Source organism: Azolla caroliniana, unplaced genomic scaffold, assembly GCF_043228905.1.
Source record: "Azolla caroliniana isolate FFs.n. ecotype wild unplaced genomic scaffold, voAzoCaro1.0.p SCAF_12, whole genome shotgun sequence".
Classification (NCBI taxonomy): domain Eukaryota; kingdom Viridiplantae; phylum Streptophyta; class Polypodiopsida; order Salviniales; family Salviniaceae; genus Azolla; species Azolla caroliniana.
In genome coordinates this window covers 727027-746355 of record NW_028230447.1, presented here as the reverse complement: position 1 = coordinate 746355, position 19329 = coordinate 727027, and the positions used below count along the sequence as shown (strand labels likewise).

The following is a 19329-nucleotide window of genomic DNA, read 5'->3' as shown; positions in this document are numbered from 1 at the left end:
TATCAAACTTCACGAAGAACATCTTTTCAGCCAAATGAATGCAGAAGCCCAGATAAATAGTATAATCTTAGAAACACAGACCGCAATTCACCTGCTTACGGATTTCATCACAGTCTGCAGCACAAGCTGTAGCTTCTTTTTGTGACAGCAATCGACTAACTTTGAAAAGACCCTTATACCAGCTTGTTACATTCTTCTCAACCTCCTCAGGATTCAGATTCAAAAAAGATCCATTCATCCAAACCTGATAACTCTTCTTCCAATCATCAGCGGTAATCCAAAGGTATGAATATGGTTCAAAGTTCTCTATATTTTTCCTCAAGCGACCATAATCTGTTGGATGAACACCAAATAAGGTTTCTCGTGAATTGAATAGGCGTGCTTTGCTCTCTGCTGTTCGAAGTTGCTCATTGATTTTGCGAGCTTCAGATGCGATGAACTCAGACTGCAAAAAGAATGCATTAAATCAACTCATACGAGTACAATGGTATATCTGTGCCACTTCCTTTTTACACTCAGAGGAATTTCATGCACAATCAATTATATTTAAGGACATGCAATTCCATCTTCGGATTGAAATATCTCCTTGAATTTTCCAACCTGATTCAAATCTGTGTAGCGTGCAAAAGCTGAAACAGTTGTTTCCAAGTTTTCCAGTGTGACCAAAAATGTCATTTGTTCTTCTTCCATTTCCCTCTGGTAACGTTCATTATCTGCAGCTAGGGTTTTTTCTATCTTTTCGACCAGTTTCTCAATCTTTGAAGGCCAAAATTGCAATCCCCACCTTTGATTAAAATCCCCATCAGGCAAGGTGTAATTCAATTCATCTAATGCATCATACCACACCTGTCCAATGAATAACAATTCAATTTCCACGGAGTGTATGTGAAAAACGGTTAATTTAATCAAAATACAGAAAATATAGATATGTGACTTCATAGTACGTCAGAGACTGTACCACGAGTACGTTATACATGCTGAATTTAAGACTCTTACTTTTTTGTGCTATCTTAGTATCCCTACCATATCCTCAAAAGATCTACTAGAAAAAGCATTCAGTACTCAATCAACAACAGACGACACCGTCCAATATTCATCAACTTTTCAGGAAGTGCACTTGTATACCCCATTTTCCATCACATATTAATGAGATTTTGTAGGAATTATGAGGAAAATGCACAATAGCAGCATATCCATAGGAAAGCACGCATAGACATTCCAACAATATCACAACCACAGAGATACAACATATGGTCACCTAGATACGTTACTCCTGTTTTTTGGCAGCTCTCTAGATGTAGCGCCCACTTTGTGGAATGAGGTATTATTAGGAACAACTAGACATGCAAATTTGTCTATAGTGATTTGCATCAATTTATTGTGTATATGGTCTTCTTGGTTATGACCAAGTTGCTACATCCAATTTCTTCATACTGTTTTGGGCTTGGTTGTACACACACTTCATAGCTTTTGTGGGGCATATGTGGGCTCCTCTATAAGCTGTGTAAACCACTGTCGGTAAAAGTGTGTACCCTTGACAGATTCTCAGATGAAGTGACCAGCAAAATTGGAACAAAACAAGGATGCCAACTTTCACTCACTCTCTTTGATTTTTTGTAGAAGGTTACTAACATTGCTAGTTACATAGAGAGATAGGAGCATGGATGTAGGAGATGGCCATACCAATATTACTATATGCAGCTGATATTGCTGATTTCTGTCATTCTAAAAAGACATCTAAATGGCTTGTGAGACCAAACCAGACATACATCTTAAAAATGGTGTTTCATCTCTCAGAACAACTAACCAAAATAGATGTAAGTAAATTACTAATACTACTTAAGGTGCCAGATATTCTGGTCAGCTAAGAACGGAAATCTCTTCCTTCGACATATCTCTAATATAGCAGATCCCAGATGAAGAGAACTCCAAAGAGAGGGAAGAACCTTCAGTGTCGGGTGCTACACAAAATAAATGGAGGGATCTAGATAGGATGGTATCCTTAAACTAATTCATAAGAATGAGAATTCTTTAATTACAAGCATTGAGGTTCCTTGTACCTGTACATAGGACATCCAAGAAAATAGATACCATACGTGATGATCCGTTGATAAATCTTATGAAATATTTAAAACAGATACCATACTTATGTGATGGTTCATTCAAGTATGGACAAGGAGAATCAATATAAAACACACTGAATCAAATAGAGGCTACCTCTATCATATCAATCTCAGCCCTGAGTTCATTAATTGCCATTGGTAACTTGGCAATATACTCCCGTTGTGCAGCAACATCCTCTGGGGTATGAGTTTTAACCTTGAGCTGGCATTCTTTCTCTTCAAATCGATGTGTAATATCCTCCCCCATTGACCTGGGTATCTGAGCGATCAAGGATAGAACTGAATTGTGTTCAAAGGAAACAATCACATTTTAGAAGAAATGAAATATGATTGTATTCCATTATATGTAGAATAAAGAATGATATATTAACATCTTTAAAGGGCCAAAATGATCAGGTACTATAGAATCTAATTACCAACGCACTGAAGATTCTGAACTTAATCCAACATAGGCCAATCCAAGATGCAATATTAACATGGACAGTAGAAAGAAACAAAGATACATTAACATCTTTGATGACACCAAAATGGCCTCCATGAGATCCAAAATTGCTGTCTCATATTAGGGAACAAGCAAAACATAAATATGTAAAATGGCCTATGAGAATGAATGAGAGATTGTCTCTTAAAATGTTGTCTCATCTTTAAGAACAACAAACCAAAATGAAAAATATCTAATTATAAGATACCAGAGAGTCTTGTTTGCTAAACATTTAAGGTTCTGAAATTAGTGAAATAACCAAATCAAATGAAAAATATGTGAAAGGATGATACCTATGTCACTCAGTTGAGCCTTTCTTTGAACCAATAGTGTCCGGGCTTTCTTGCAAGTAACCATAAAAGGACCAAACGTGATCGTTGCTGGTATTCTGGATCCAGTAATTTGAGCCCAAAAAATCAGCAAACCATATATGACCATAAAACATTCTGTTTGAACAATTCCTTGAATTCATACAAAAACATAGTTAATTCACTAAAACAAAAGCAATGAAGTTTTATAAAACCATGGTCATATATATGGACATTGCAATCAAAAAGTGTAATAACGACCCATGTGTGATACCTTTTTTCCTTTGTGTAAAGGAGGCATGAAGAAAAGGAGGAAACTACTTGGTTTTCCTATATGAACTGCATTTTGCAAACATCATGCAACTTTAACTCAAGAAACAATTGCATTCTGCAAACATACCCATGTATTGATAGCACCTTTCTTTTGAAAGGAGGCTCCACCAATTACGGCATTAATGCAATGAGTATATATTTGGTGAACCCCTACTCAACAGGGATGATGTTTTAGCAGAGCATTTCTTTATATTAGTTGCAATAAAAACCATTGGAATTGCCAAAATTAGCATGACTCTTAACAGTTCTACAAACGCAGTATACACAAGAAGCAAAGTTACAGTATCTCAGTCAATGCTACAAGGAGTCATGAGAAATGGGTCACAACAGAGGACTGTACCACAAAACAATATCATCAAGAAAGAAAGAAGAAAAGTTACATTAACATCTTTTAAGAGGCCAGACAAGAGATTACATCTTAAAATTGTCTCATATTTGAGAACAAACCAAAATAAATATAACTATATCAGTAAAACAGCCTCACGTACTAGAAAATCTCATTGGGTAGGCACTTGACATTCTGAACATAGATGGACTGAAGCTTATGTCTTCAGAAGATCTCCAACATGGGCCAATCCAAGATGGAGAGGTCTCTGAAGCAAGGGAAGCACCTTCAATCTCAAGCCAGAATTACCTTGTTTTCATGATAACAAGGGTAAAGGGGGCATAATGGATGAATTGTTATTGCCCGCTCTTCTGTTGCTTTGTTGAATGTTGTGCCCAAGACCCTACTTATGTATCCCTTGATTGACCTGTACCATGAGGAGTGATAGAGCTAAAGAAAGTTGTGATGGTTCTTTGTAGATGAGTTGTTGTCCTTCCCCAACTTCGTTCTGTATCTTAAATTCCAGCAAGAACAATACCAAGCATCATTGTTCTACATATTCCATTATCTTGTCTAGTGGCCCAGGACGTTGTTTGAAGAAGCAATAGTATCTCCCCCTTATTTCATAAAAAAAACAGGGATGGCACGATTGGCAGATCCATTCCTCCATACATTTGCATGCATATTTGCATATCTCAATCTCTAACTTATGTGAAAAGGTTTGAGCTACCCTATCAAACTACAAAAAGCACGAGATATATCCATATCCATATTACAGGACCAGATAATAGATCCATCTTGCAATTTGTGTTAAAAGATGGTTCCGCTCTTTCCTTATCCAATTTAATGATATCAATTAGGATCACTCTATTTTTTTCCAGTTTGTTCATGTCCAATTTGGACAATCCAAACTATATCGGAATTGGGGCCGTGCATTTACGTTTATGACATGTGACTGGAAGCATTCTAGAATTTCCACAGAACAACAATTATCTCCATGTTCTACCAGTTTTGATGACATAAGAGCCAGCCTTGACTACCATTGTTTTGGGAACTCTCAAATCCGTTGGATACAGGTCACTGATACAGTCACTACTACAGTTGCTCCATCTCCACTCAGATTATATCATGGAATATCAATGCTTTGCTCCTTATCATGCAAGCAATCATCGAGACTAAAGAAAGTCTCTCCAAATATCTTTAGTTATGTGACCCACATTTCTGTCCCATAGAGAAGAATTAGCATTAAAAAAGATAAAGAGAAAAGAAGACAACAACGTTCCCTACAAGCAAGGAAAGCATGCCTTCTTGACTCTGATCTCCATGATGAGCCAGCAGAAGCACCCCCATTGACACCTCAAGGTATGAATGAGCTTGCACCATATTTTTTGGCTGGAGGTTGCTAAGGTGGAATGAGTTTTACAACCAAGAATGTGAGAGCAACGGCCCTTCCAAATACACCTAAGTAATACTAGAAACTCTAGAAAAGATCATGTCTGAGGGATCTCCTCAGAAAGCAGCAAACGAAAAGTTCTTCTAGGGTATTTTATATCCATTCATTATCTATAACATGGATAAGCTAAACAGCAAAACCACACATATGTGGAAGCCTGTCCTCTTATAACATGGATAAGCTAAACAACAAAACCACAGATATGTGGAAGCATGCCAGATCATGCTGATCCCTGTATCTTGCATTTCAATGCATGTATGTTCCATTATTCAACACCTCGGATATTTTATTCTAGTTGATCACCCATGACAATCAAAATTAGTATTATTCCAAAATTAGGAACAAACTAACCTGTCAGGACAATAGTACAATCTTTAAATGTTAACATTAATATCCATTATTCTCTGCGAAAATTGCCGTAAAAATCAGACTACAATAATACTATATTCAAATTGTTTCTTAGCCTAAGTTCTACCACAGTTCATGTACACATCTTCTGCATGATATAGTATCTAACCAAAGTTACTTCAGATAAATATAGTCATTTAAAATATGTCATGCTGATCCAGCTAATGACCTTCTTTCAATGTTATCTTGATCAGCCTTATGACCACGAATCTCAGCAAGCAGGTCTTTAAGTGAAAGCTTCTTGCTTTCAAGATCTAGTTTATATTTACTAGCTTCCAATTGAAGCATAGAATCAAATGCTTTGAATTTCTGCAAGTATGAAGTTCCCATTTCTATTGCCTTTCTAATTGACACCTATACAACAAAACTATGCTTGTTAAATCCATTTAATTTTCCAGTTGTATTTGCATGACACTCTGCACAAGAAATACTTACTTGTATTCGATTTTTAAGAATCATTATTCCTTCTTCACCTTGATTCACAGAACAAATGTTTGGCATGCCACTCCACATTAGTTTCTCCATGACAGAAGGCTCTAGTTGTTGAATTGATTGTGTGCAACGAATTGCATTGTCAAAAGCTTTGCAAACAACAGCTTCAAAGTTCTTCAAAGGTGTGTTGTAGTCAAATGTGCCTTCCTCCAAGCTCACAATTTCCAAGGCAAAAAGGGGTGGTTTCTTTATGATCTGAGTAATATTGTAGATTAGATCTCTCAATAAACACACAATCACCTTTTTAATTAGTATAAACATTGCTCAATTCTTAAAATTCTCAGCACGACACTTGAATGATTTTAATGCTCTGCATACACAGCCAAACACCTTACTAGTAACAAATCATTATTCTAGTGTCTGATGGATGGCTTATACAAACACACCAAGAGCATTTTGTAACATGAGACAAAATATTGATGCTGCATACCTTATGATCAGACTGTGGCCATGTTGTATTTACACAATCAATGTCAATCACATCGACAATTGGACTGCCACAATGTCTCTCCACAAAATTACAGTATCTTGCCAAAGTATCTTCAACTAGATATCGAACAGAGTCTTCCATCATGTAGCGCACCATCCTTAGGAACCTCTTCATTTTACTAGCACAATAAGCGTCCCAACTGCTCTCTTGAAGATTAAACCATCCTTTACCAAAATCCTTGAAGGAACTTCTAATTATATTTTTCAAAATTGAAGTCCAACTGCATCCACCATTAGCAAACATGAATACATTGGTTAGAATATATGTAATTCTTCATGACGCGAATATCATTTCCATGAGATTTTCAAGAACTGCCAAAAACGTTGTCTTAATGCAGGGGAGTGGAGACAGATATATACAACTAGATTAGTAGAACGGCAAAAGGTAGCTCATTAGTTAAGCACAAAATTCTGAGTTTAGATGGACTGAAACTTAACAGGGGCCAATCCAAGATGGAGAGGTCTCTGAACTAAGGGAAGCAACTTCTATGTTGGGTAATAATGGCTGTTAGCAAGAACAGTCCCGGCCATCATTGATCTTTGTATTCCATAACCTTGTGTAGTGGGCTAAACCCTTGTTTCAAAACACAATTATTATATTCCCCTTATTTCATTAAAAAAGTGCAATGGAAAATATAGTCTTCCTCGTATTCCACATCCCAATGGCACAATTTGCAGGTTTGTTCTTCAATATATTTGCATGCATATTTCAATCTCTAACCAATGTGAAGAGGTCCTGGTTTTTCCTATCACACTATGGAAATGTATCCATATAAGAGGAATTGATGATAAATTCATCCAACGAAATGCACAAAAAGAGGGCCTTACAGTGGGTCATCTTCCTCACAAGAGCCATAATGGGGTTGATCCATGTCCTCGCAATATTATTAACTTTGAAAACAAGATAACATTGATCAGCCCTAGAATATCACTTGGTAGGAAGATGACTCGCTATTAGACACACTTTTTACACAGATCAGAGGATGGATTTATCATCAGGCCATCTTATATGGACATACATCTACCTGTGTTGTGCAGTGTGATAGGGCAACTGTGAACTTCATCACATCAGTTAGAGATTGAGGTAGGTAGATATGAACGAATACCTCTAGAAGAACAAATTTTCCAATTGTGTCATCATGGAGTGGAATCTGAACAACACTATGTTTGTCATGTACTACCTCTTTGAACAAGGCTTTGACCCACTACACAAGGTAACAGAATATGAGACCAATGGTGCTTGGGACTTTTCTTGTTAGAACTCAAGAGACACAGGGAAAAGTTGTTGAAGGACAACAGTACAGCCACACAAACTCATCCACAAAGAACAATCGCAACTTTCTTTAGCCCCATCACCTCTAATCATGTTAGGCGTCAATCAAGGGCTACACAAATGGACTCCTGACACGGACATAACAAAGGGGTTACAATAGATTGGGAAATAGCAATTTGTCGTTCATGTAGGCTCCGGCCCCAAAGACCAGGATCTCACCACACTTGTCATCAACAAACAAAATGCCATTATCTCCCGCCATCACAGGTGCCGCCATCACTTCAGAGATCTCTCTACAATAGATTGGGAAATAGCAATTTGTCGTTCATGTAGGCTCCGGCCCCAAAGACCAGGATCTCACCACACTTGTCATCAACAAACAAAATGCCATTATCTCCCGCCATCACAGGTGCCGCCATCACTTCAGAGATCTCTCTACAATAGATTGGGAAATAGCAATTTGTCGTTCATGTAGGCTCCGGCCCCAAAGACCAGGATCTCACCACACTTGTCATCAACAAACAAAATGCCATTATCTCCCACCATCACAGGTGCCGCCATCACTTCAGAGATCTCTCTACAATAGATTGGGAAATAGCAATTTGTCGTTCATGTAGGCTCCGGCCCCAAAGACCAGGATCTCACCACACTTGTCATCAACAAACAAAATGCCATTATCTCCCGCCATCACTTCAGAGATCTCTCTATTTCTGGATCGACCTATGCTAGAGATCTTTCGACAACAAAAATTGCAATATATCTGACTAGAGAATCTTACATGTACCAATAACAAGATTCTTTTGTCTCTTTTTATCTTATTTACCTTTTACTTAGTAACATTTATTTATTTTGATTTGCTGTTCTCAAAGACGAGGTAACACTTAGATATAATCTCTTGTTTGGTCTTATAGGCAATTTTGACCTCTACTAGAGATCTTTCAAAGACAAAAGTACAATGTATCTGACTTGAGAATCTTACATGTATCAAGGATGAGACTCTTTAGTCACATCTTAATTCTATTTCTATTTGACCTTTTACTTAGGTTTATTTTGGTTTCCTGTTCTCAAAGATGAGACTAACATTTTTAAGATGCAATTTCTTGTTTGGTTCTATAGGCCATTTGGCCTCTTAAAAGACGTCAATATATCATTCTTTCTTTCTTATTTCTTTCAATCATGAGTGCATTAGATACAACTAATGAAATATGGATACTGAAAACATATTGTTCACTACAGATAAACATCAAATTCAACAAATGAAGAAACCGTAGCAAGTACCTATCTCTTAGTTGAATGGAAGTCTGTTCAATACTTTGTGCTTGCATCTGCTCAAAATCTTCAAGGCGTAAGCTTTTATTATAGTGAGTACTGAGCAGATTCAACTTCAACACTTTATTACACTCTGATCTGAGCCTAACTGTTGATGATATCACCTCACTTCGAGTGATACAAGACCAAAAATGGAATTCGCTACACTTTTCCTCATAATTGTATTTTGGGATGTTAACACAACCAAACCTGCTCAGCACAACCAATATGATGTTAAAAGTGTCACAATGGAGGGACGATGCAGAATATTCTCCACAGTAAGAACCTTTTCAGTTGATGGTTAGATAACCTTAGAATTTTTAATTGTTAAGTATGAACTCTTTAGAAACCTGAAAATCTAGGTTTATATAAATAGACACAAGTTTTTCCTTCAAAATATATTATAGCTGCACAATTGCATTACAGCTAGATTCAATGGAAGATTAAAAAGAGAGGTCAAACCAGAAATGCAAGATTGTCTTTACAATTAAAAATGGTTGGCTACATGCTACAAAACAAATAGTAATAGCGCATCCATTACATATCCTGCATGGATGTCTACCTGCAACTACTGTTGCAGAAATTATTGAAATAATTGAACTGTGGAACATTCAACCCAAGTTTAACTGTGAAAGTATGTGAAACAAACTTCTCTTTGTACTTTGCCTCAAATAGCAATTGTAGTGTTGGTTATACTGAAACTTCAACACCAGCTATTGCACATGTTTCCAACGTAAATGATAAAGATAGAATGCTCAGTTACTTGAGTAATTGTGAGCTATCTTGCCAGATTTGACTTTCGACTTTGGAGATATGGAAACATCAACTTCAAATTACTGGTTTGGATGCATATACAAAACAACCAGATATCTGCTTTTTTTTCACATGGTCAAAATTGAACCATATAGATATCTCGCAGACTATTCACCGCAATCAAGCTATTTCAGTTACAAAATTGAATGTGTATGCAACCATCAGACATTTGTTATCTTCTTCACATAGATCCCATTGGATGGACCCTATGGATATTTCACAACCTATTCACTATAGACAATCTAATTTGATTCTATATCTTCCTTTTAGTTTTTTGGGGGGCAATCTTCAGATTCTTGCTCTACTTCTCAAAACATTTGTTCTCTTCTTTTCTTGTCTAGTATAAATTTTCCCACAGCATAATGTACGCGTATTACTTAAATAAATCAATAATATTAAATGTGTCCAATTATCTATGTGAAAGATAATGTTGATACACATTACATGCCAAACATTAGAAGGCAACATGTAAACCTTGAACTCCAATGTACTGTGATGCAAGATGTAATCATTTTGATATTGTTGAGAATCAAGCTCAACTCATGTGAACATGTGCTTATGATGAAAAGCGCAATGTGTGAAAAAGTGCATGAGCGCACTTTATTGTAATCCGTGTAGTTGTCAAGTGTGAATGTGGTCAAAGAATATCAAATATTCTTATGATAGAATCGTACTTGAGTGGATATCTTGATTAGATTCCACGGTCCAAAATTCGAGCAACTACGACCGAGTCTTCGACTACACCAAGACAACCAAGCTTAAGAGGACACACGATTGACCTTGCAGGGGCGTGTTGAGAATCAAGCTCAACTCGTGTGAATATGTGCTTATGAAGAAAAGCTCAATGTGTGAAAAAGTGCATGAGCACATTATATTGTAATCCATGTTGTTGTCAAGTGTGAATGTGGTCAAAGAATATCAAATATTCTTATGATAGAATCGTACTCGAGTGGATATCTTGATTAGATTCCACGGTCCAAAATTCGAGCAACTACGACCGAGTCTTCGACTACACCAAGACAACCAAGCTTAAGAGGACACACGATTGACCTTGCAGGGGCGTGTTGAGAATCAAGCTCAACTCGTGTGAATATGTGCTTATGAAGAAAAGCTCAATGTGTGAAAAAGTGCATGAGCACATTATATTGTAATCCATGTTGTTGTCAAGTGTGAATGTGGTCAAAGAATATCATATATTCTTATGATAGAATCGTACTCGAGTGGATATCTTTATTAAATTCCACCAACCACATTTAATGTGGCGGTCCCTTGACGACTTGTATATAAAACCCCCTTGTCCCATTGTGTTTAGCTTATGATCTTTAGTTGATTAATATAGTTTTCTCTTCAGTGCATAAGTTTGTCATCAGCCTACTGCATAATTTATTATTTCTGGTTATTTTCTTTGACACATCAGCTACAAATTGAGGTAGGCAGATATACACGACTACCTCTAGAAGAGAGAATTTGCCAATTGTGTCATCAAGGAGTGGAATCAGACCAGGACATAACAAAGGGGTTACAATTGATCGGGCAATGGCAAATTGTCGTGCACGTAAGCCCCGGCCCCATGGACCACGACCTCGACTCCCTTGTCGTCGACAGATAAAAGCCATTATCTCCCGCCATCGTAGGTGCTTCCCTCACTTCGGAGACATTTCCATTCTGGATCGACCTATGCTAGAGATCTTTCGAAGACAAAATCTACAATATACCTAATTTCAGGATCTCACATATGCCAAAAACTAGATTCGCTCATTTCTTTTCTTTTCATGTTATTTACTTTTATATTTACTGTGTAATATTTATTTTATTTTGATTTGTTCTCAAAGACGAGACAACACTTAAGATGTAATCTCTTATTTGGTCTTATAGGCCATTTTGGCCTCTTAAAAGACGTTAATATATCTTTCTATCTTTCTTTCTTTCTTTGATTCCTTCTCCTGCTCACACACACACTACGCTACCACATACTCAACGCTATGAGAGTTAGATTCTTTACAGATATAATTTGATTAACACCAAACCGCTCTTTAAGAGTAGTATTAAAAGAAGGTCAACGTCTTACAAAGGCACTGGTGGTTGAAGTTTCTCAATGCAGTCTATGTCAATTTCCACGGTAAACTCCCTGCCACGGTGGTTTTGGTTTTTCATGCAGTCTTCTAGAACAATCTGATTCATGACCCTAGCATACTCGGTGTTAACTTCATTCAAATACTTGCATACATCCAAAGCTTTTTCTTTGAGCTCTTTGACATTAAGAGTCAGATTCCTTATTCGCTCTGCTGATTCAGGTCCCAGAGTTCGTATGTCCTCCTTTGGCATGCTGTCCACATAGAAATGGTATTTCTGCAAACGAGAATACTATGAGACAAAGATATAAACCAAACTGAATGTTTTACTTCAGTATACATGAGCTTACCATTATAGACTCCATCTGATCACGTAATCTGTATGCCTGAGCAAAACGCTTAGCAAAAATAAATGGACTCTCAGCTTTAAAATACAAAAGTACTCTGTGATATGAAAATGGTATAACATTCAGACCTCCCTATAAATGTTTTTATAAAGAACCAAAAACTATTGTAACCGTACACAAATACGAGGATACAATCTCACAAATGGTAGCATCCATAAACAATAAGAGGCACAATGCAACACCTTGGAATCCAGGAAGTTTGTCCAGTATCAATCCAGCAAACTAAGTATGTGTTTTCATCTCCATTATAGTCCAAAACTTTACAATCCCTCCAAATGCAATTCTTGTTAGAATCCAATGCAATAACTTGTGCCGGGACACTTTTCATCTTATCCACCCTGTTCAAAAAATCAGTTTAATTTGGGAAATGACCTCTTACCGTGTGATGCAAAAGAGGAAAGATGTATCACACCATAATTTGTTTAGAGCCATTTAGTTCTTTTTTGACAATAAGAGTTTGTATCAGGTGAGTTCCAACCTTCTCGAAATGAAATCTTATTGTGTGATGCAAAAGAAGAAAGGCGTAGTAACAAATCTTAATTTGTTTAGAGCCACTTTTTTTTGTTGACAAAATGAGTTTGTATCAGGTTTATTTCATCCTTCTCAAAGGATTTGGAACTGAGAAAAACATAAGAAAAGAAGGGAACAAAGAATGTTTACGGTTAAGCATATTATACCAAGTTTCAATACCAAGTGTGGGTTAGGGCAGAAAGGCTGTCCAAGGTCCAAGCATACCATGTTGGGAGTTAAGAAACGGAGGAGAAGTGATGAGACATCGAGACTGCCACGACATACGAAGCCGAAAGGAACAGTCATTCTCAGTCTATGAGGAAAAATCTCATGTTACCTATACCCTTGGATGAGCTTCATATTGATGTACATGCACTACAGGTGGTAAAGATTCAAACATGTGATGAGACTTGCAGAGACTTTCTTTGTACAGTTTTGTAAAGGAGACAGATTCATTACTCTAGAGTCTATGGCACCATGCCTCTCTGAGGGATTATTTAATCTCATTCCCGAGACGAAGGCAATAAGTTGCAAACACCATAATTGGACCAATTACCCTTTTCAGAATAGCTTAAAAGATAATGACGAGAAGCTAGCTACAATCCACCATGAGCTTCAGACTATTCAGCCAAGCCATACCAGCTTTATACAAGGTAAAAATGTCTTAAAAAACATTCTGGCCCTTCAGAAGGCTGTTGCAGTAGCCAAAGTCGACGGAGAGGACTAGACAAGTTTTGTGATGTTGGGTGATTATTCACACATTGTAATTGGCATGTGTTTGGGGTTCTAGTTTGCTGCATTTTAATGTGACTGGGTGCTTTCAGTTTAGTTTTCTGCATTTTAATGTGAATAGGAGCTTTCAGTTTGTATGGTTGGTGGGCACATAATTCATTAATTTTCTAGGCACAACATGGAATTATGAATCATAACCACCACTTAAAAGAATGTCATTCTCCTCTTTGCACACAAGAGGTGCATGTTTTTCCTTTAGTGGTATGGAATTCTCAGCCATGTGACACCTTGGCAGTTGATAATATCTTTGATGTTTTGACAATGATTATATTACTGTGCAATCTTAGTGGGGAATATTAATACAATGCATTTTTAAAGGAAACAGCCATGGGAAAAAACTTTATAATTGCATAGGCTCTTCTTGTACACAGAAAGAAAGAGAGAGAGAGAGAGAGAGAGATACCATTTCGAAGGTTCTCTTGTTTCAAAATCGGTATTGTCAAAAGCATGTAAAGGAATATTGCCTTTATTCAACTGTATGCTTTGCCAAGTCAACCCCTCCTTTTCCAGAAGATCTACTAGATTTTGTGAAGCATAGCACCTCTTCCTCCTGGTTCACAGAATCAAAATGAACACGTTATAGAGATACCCTGGATGTCTGAGATTATGAAATACAAATGTGTGCCACTAATTATAATGTCTACACATGCAGAGAAAAAGTTTCTCCATCTTTATTTGTTCTTAAGATTGGTAAAACTTACAGTAGGATCTTCCCTCTTCAATTATCATAAAATATAGTGAAGATAAGAACAGTACTGATCCTAGTATTTATCACAAATTGTGGAGGACAAAGATCCACACAGAAAATTACTTTCCTCATAGTTATCTTGAGTCTCACAAGCATACATAACAAGAAGGAAGGAAGAGTGATGATCTGCTACCTTTCTATAGCCACTTTACGAGGTAATTCTCCAACTTTTGTTATGTAGGGAACCATAACAATAGGATCCAAAATATTATCCTCCTCCAGTGGCACCTGAGGCTTGCCAAAAACAAAGAGTTAGAAATAACCACATAGAACAGAGCTCTTCAAATTTTCAAGTCTTATACTGTGATGGAATAGGGTAAACCCTTGGAGGTTCAAGCCTTATGTTTGCACTACTTCCGAGATTAGCTTCCATTATGCTTTGGCTTACACAAATGTCATGAAAAATCTGCTAATTACCCTACGTTATGCAGACATTAATGTTTTCCTATATTCACCTATCAGATCAGCCAGGTCAGAAGAATTCCATAGCCTGAAAGACAAGAGTGCCCATGCTTTACGTGAAAAGTATGCACAAGTATAATAAGATGCATAAAGAGGAACATAAATATGTACACAACAATGCTTCTATCTTATATAAAAACCAGCCTATAGTAGGGAAATACGTGACATCTAATCTCCATCACCCAACAAAAGAGTTCCAAGAAGAGAAGGATGCCTGTTATGTCCATATGATCATCTATGGAAAAAGTATCATTTTGGAAAGCTGCAAGTATGAAGTAATGGTGATTGCAAAATATGAATGATCTCTTATCCAAGTCGTCTTAGCAGCTGACTTTATACGTGAAACAGGTATCTTTCACTGTGACCTTCCTCCATTGATGGTCATATCATATTTTAATATGGTTTTATATGATTTAGCTTGGATCTCTTCTATAATCCATACTCCATGGAGAATCATATGGAAGACATATGCGATATCCCTACTCATGTGATTCAAGCAACATGGGGAGAACCAATCATTGTTCGGGATCTTGTTTCGCAGACAATGGTGTCTTCTATGCTAGTTTCCTGTTATCTCTCAATCCTCCATGGATTCTAATACGGACAGAAACAATTTGTAGAAAATGTTGCTGGTTGGCATAGTTTTCTATGTGAAAAGTGCATCTCTCAATCCTCCATGGATGATCATAAGTAAAGGTAATGGAAATGATATGTTTTCAAACTGGTCTTATACATGAACACGCATGTTTTTCTCCTCCATTGATGTTCATGTGGATAGACACATGTGATAGAAAGTGTCGTCAGTAAGGCTAGTTTTATAAGTGAAAATTTGCATCCTTCTTTACACCATGGATGTCCGTATGTGCAAAAGGCAGAAATGATGTTGGCTAGGGTAGTTCTCAATGTGAAAAATGCATCTTTCTACCCTCCATGGATGATAGCATGGAAGGTGACCCAAAGTTCTGTCATCTCAGCTGGGATTTTATATGACATTCATCTTACGATCCTCCATGTATGAGTACGGATATAGTTTTCAAAAACTAGTTTTCTATGCAAAAATGCATCTTTGTATTCTCTATGGATGATCATATGTACAGACACAGGTGATAATCCTCATTCTGGAGCTCGATTAGAGAGATTCCTGATCTTGTAGATTAGTTTTTGCACATCGTTGATCTTTCGCCATGGCTTTTCTTCGTTGGTCCTACTATTCTGAAAAAAAAAATTACTGGCCGATGACCATACAAATGTGGACGAATACAGCCATGAAAATCTACTTTTTTCTTCTTTCGACAGTTTGTATGAATAGCACAAGAGAGAGTACGGATATTGTTTTCAAAAGCTAGTTTTCTATGCGACAATGCATCTTTGGATTCTCTAAGGATGATCATATTATGTACAGACGCAGGTGATAGTCCTCATTCTGGAGCTCGATTAGAGAGATTCCTGATCTTGTCAATTAGTTTTTTTGCACATTATTGGTCTTTCGCCATGGCTTTTCGTCATTGGTACTACTATTCCAAAGAACAGATTTACTGGCAGATGACCGTATAAATGTGGACAGATACAGCCGGGAAATTCTACTTTTTTTCTTCTTTCGTCAATTTGTATGAATAGCACAAGAGAGGAAATGTATATATACGAATGACATGGACAGCGGATATGGTACCTGTTCCATCTGCATCTGTTGGGAGGCCATCACAGGCGCCGAAGAAGAAGAAGAAGACAGAGAAGGAAGAGGCTGGACCTGACGGAGACGGAGACGGAGACGGAGAGACGATCACGTCGACAGAAACATCGTCTCAGAGAATTGGCGCTGCGCCGTTACCGTTTTATATCTCCATATCATGAACACGCATGTTTTTCTCCTCCATTGATGTTCATGTGGATAGACATGAAACTGGTCTTATACATGAACACGCATGTTTTTCTCCTCCATTGATGTTCATGTGGATAGACACATGTGATAGAAAGTGTCGTCAGTAAGGCTAGTTTTATAAGTGAAAATTTGCATCCTTCTTTACACCATGGATGTCCGTATGTGCAAAAGGCAGAAATGATGTTGGCTAGGGTAGTTCTCAATGTGAAAAATGCATCTTTCTACCCTCCATGGATGATAGCATGGAAGGTGACCCAAAGTTCTGTCATCTCAGCTGGGATTTTATATGACATTCATCTTACGATCCTCCATGTATGAGTACGGATATAGTTTTCAAAAACTAGTTTTCTATGCAAAAATGCATCTTTGTATTCTCTATGGATGATCATATGTACAGACACAGGTGATAATCCTCATTCTGGAGCTCGATTAGAGAGATTCCTGATCTTGTAGATTAGTTTTTGCACATCGTTGATCTTTCGCCATGGCTTTTCTTCGTTGGTCCTACTATTCTGAAAAAAAAAATTACTGGCCGATGACCATACAAATGTGGACGAATACAGCCATGAAAATCTACTTTTTTCTTCTTTCGACAGTTTGTATGAATAGCACAAGAGAGAGTACGGATATTGTTTTCAAAAGCTAGTTTTCTATGCGACAATGCATCTTTGGATTCTCTAAGGATGATCATATTATGTACAGACGCAGGTGATAGTCCTCATTCTGGAGCTCGATTAGAGAGATTCCTGATCTTGTCAATTAGTTTTTTTGCACATTATTGGTCTTTCGCCATGGCTTTTCGTCATTGGTACTACTATTCCAAAGAACAGATTTACTGGCAGATGACCGTATAAATGTGGACAGATACAGCCGGGAAATTCTACTTTTTTTCTTCTTTCGTCAATTTGTATGAATAGCACAAGAGAGGAAATGTATATATACGAATGACATGGACAGCGGATATGGTACCTGTTCCATCTGCATCTGTTGGGAGGCCATCACAGGCGCCGAAGAAGAAGAAGAAGACAGAGAAGGAAGAGGCTGGACCTGACGGAGACGGAGACGGAGACGGAGAGACGATCACGTCGACAGAAACATCGTCTCAGAGAATTGGCGCTGCGCCGTTACCGTTTTATATCTCCATATCATGAACACGCATGTTTTTCTCCTCCATTGATGTTCATGTGGATAGACATGAAACTGGTCTTATACATGAACACGCATGTTTTTCTCCTCCATTGATGTTCATGTGGATAGACACATGTGATAGAAAGTGTCGTCAGTAAGGCTAGTTTTATAAGTGAAAATTTGCATCCTTCTTTACACCATGGATGTCCGTATGTGCAAAAGGCAGAAATGATGTTGGCTAGGGTAGTTCTCAATGTGAAAAATGCATCTTTCTACCCTCCATGGATGATAGCATGGAAGGTGACCCAAAGTTCTGTCATCTCAGCTGGGATTTTATATGACATTCATCTTACGATCCTCCATGTATGAGTACGGATATAGTTTTCAAAAACTAGTTTTCTATGCAAAAATGCATCTTTGTATTCTCTATGGATGATCATATGTACAGACACAGGTGATAATCCTCATTCTGGAGCTCGATTAGAGAGATTCCTGATCTTGTAGATTAGTTTTTGCACATCGTTGATCTTTCGCCATGGCTTTTCTTCGTTGGTCCTACTATTCTGAAAAAAAAAATTACTGGCCGATGACCATACAAATGTGGACGAATACAGCCATGAAAATCTACTTTTTTCTTCTTTCGACAGTTTGTATGAATAGCACAAGAGAGAGTACGGATATTGTTTTCAAAAGCTAGTTTTCTATGCGACAATGCATCTTTGGATTCTCTAAGGATGATCATATTATGTACAGACGCAGGTGATAGTCCTCATTCTGGAGCTCGATTAGAGAGATTCCTGATCTTGTCAATTAGTTTTTTTGCACATTATTGGTCTTTCGCCATGGCTTTTCGTCATTGGTACTACTATTCCGAAGAACAGATTTACTGGCAGATGACCGTATAAATGTGGACAGATACAGCCGGGAAATTCTACTTTTTTTCTTCTTTCGTCAATTTGTATGAATAGCACAAGAGAGGAAATGTATATATACGAATGACATGGACAGCGGATATGGTACCTGTTCCATCTGCATCTGTTGGGAGGCCATCACAGGCGCCGAAGAAGAAGAAGAAAACAGAGAAGGAAGAGGCCGGACCTGACGGAGACGGAGACGGAGAGACGATCACGTCGACAGAAACATCGTCTCAGAGAATTGGCGCTGCGCCGTTACCGTTTTATATCTCCATATCAACCGAGGTGGAGGAAAGGAAGGAAGGAAGGAAGGAAGGAAAGCAAAAAGCAAAAATTCCATTCATTCATTCATTCATTCATTCATTTTATTCATTCGTTCATTCATTAATAAAACCTCCTCTATTATTATTACCTCCTGCCCCTTCTATTTCTTTGTACATACTTACTACTAACTACTATTTTCTTCGCATGGCATGTAGATGATAGATCTCTCACAAGGCGGGAGCCACTTAGCGCCCGCTAAGAGTTGATCGATGGTGGTAGACTTATGATCATTAAGTAAGTTGATGCATGGATCTAACTATTGTGCTATGCAAGTATGTAGACCAACA

General features: G+C 37.6%; 1 protein-coding gene across 1 annotated transcript in view; it reads right to left on the bottom strand.

The window, feature by feature from the left end:
* Positions 1 to 16639, bottom strand: part of LOC147856712 (uncharacterized) — a 53563-nt gene extending 36924 nt beyond the window's left edge. The window contains exons 1-14 of the mRNA XM_087328866.1: positions 16467 to 16639; positions 14469 to 14563; positions 13991 to 14137; positions 12468 to 12623; positions 12229 to 12322; positions 11875 to 12155; positions 8964 to 9203; positions 6354 to 6633; positions 5867 to 6118; positions 5601 to 5785; positions 2898 to 2992; positions 2218 to 2402; positions 601 to 846; positions 92 to 445 (exon numbers count right to left, since the gene is read on the bottom strand). Coding sequence (XP_087184992.1) covers positions 92 to 445; positions 601 to 846; positions 2218 to 2402; positions 2898 to 2992; positions 5601 to 5785; positions 5867 to 6118; positions 6354 to 6633; positions 8964 to 9203; positions 11875 to 12155; positions 12229 to 12322; positions 12468 to 12623; positions 13991 to 14137; positions 14469 to 14563; positions 16467 to 16496 — 2640 coding nt within the window. The 5' untranslated portion in view covers positions 16497 to 16639. The remainder of the gene's footprint in view (positions 1 to 91; positions 446 to 600; positions 847 to 2217; positions 2403 to 2897; positions 2993 to 5600; positions 5786 to 5866; positions 6119 to 6353; positions 6634 to 8963; positions 9204 to 11874; positions 12156 to 12228; positions 12323 to 12467; positions 12624 to 13990; positions 14138 to 14468; positions 14564 to 16466) is intronic.
* Between the last annotated feature and the right edge of the window lie 2690 nt (positions 16640 to 19329).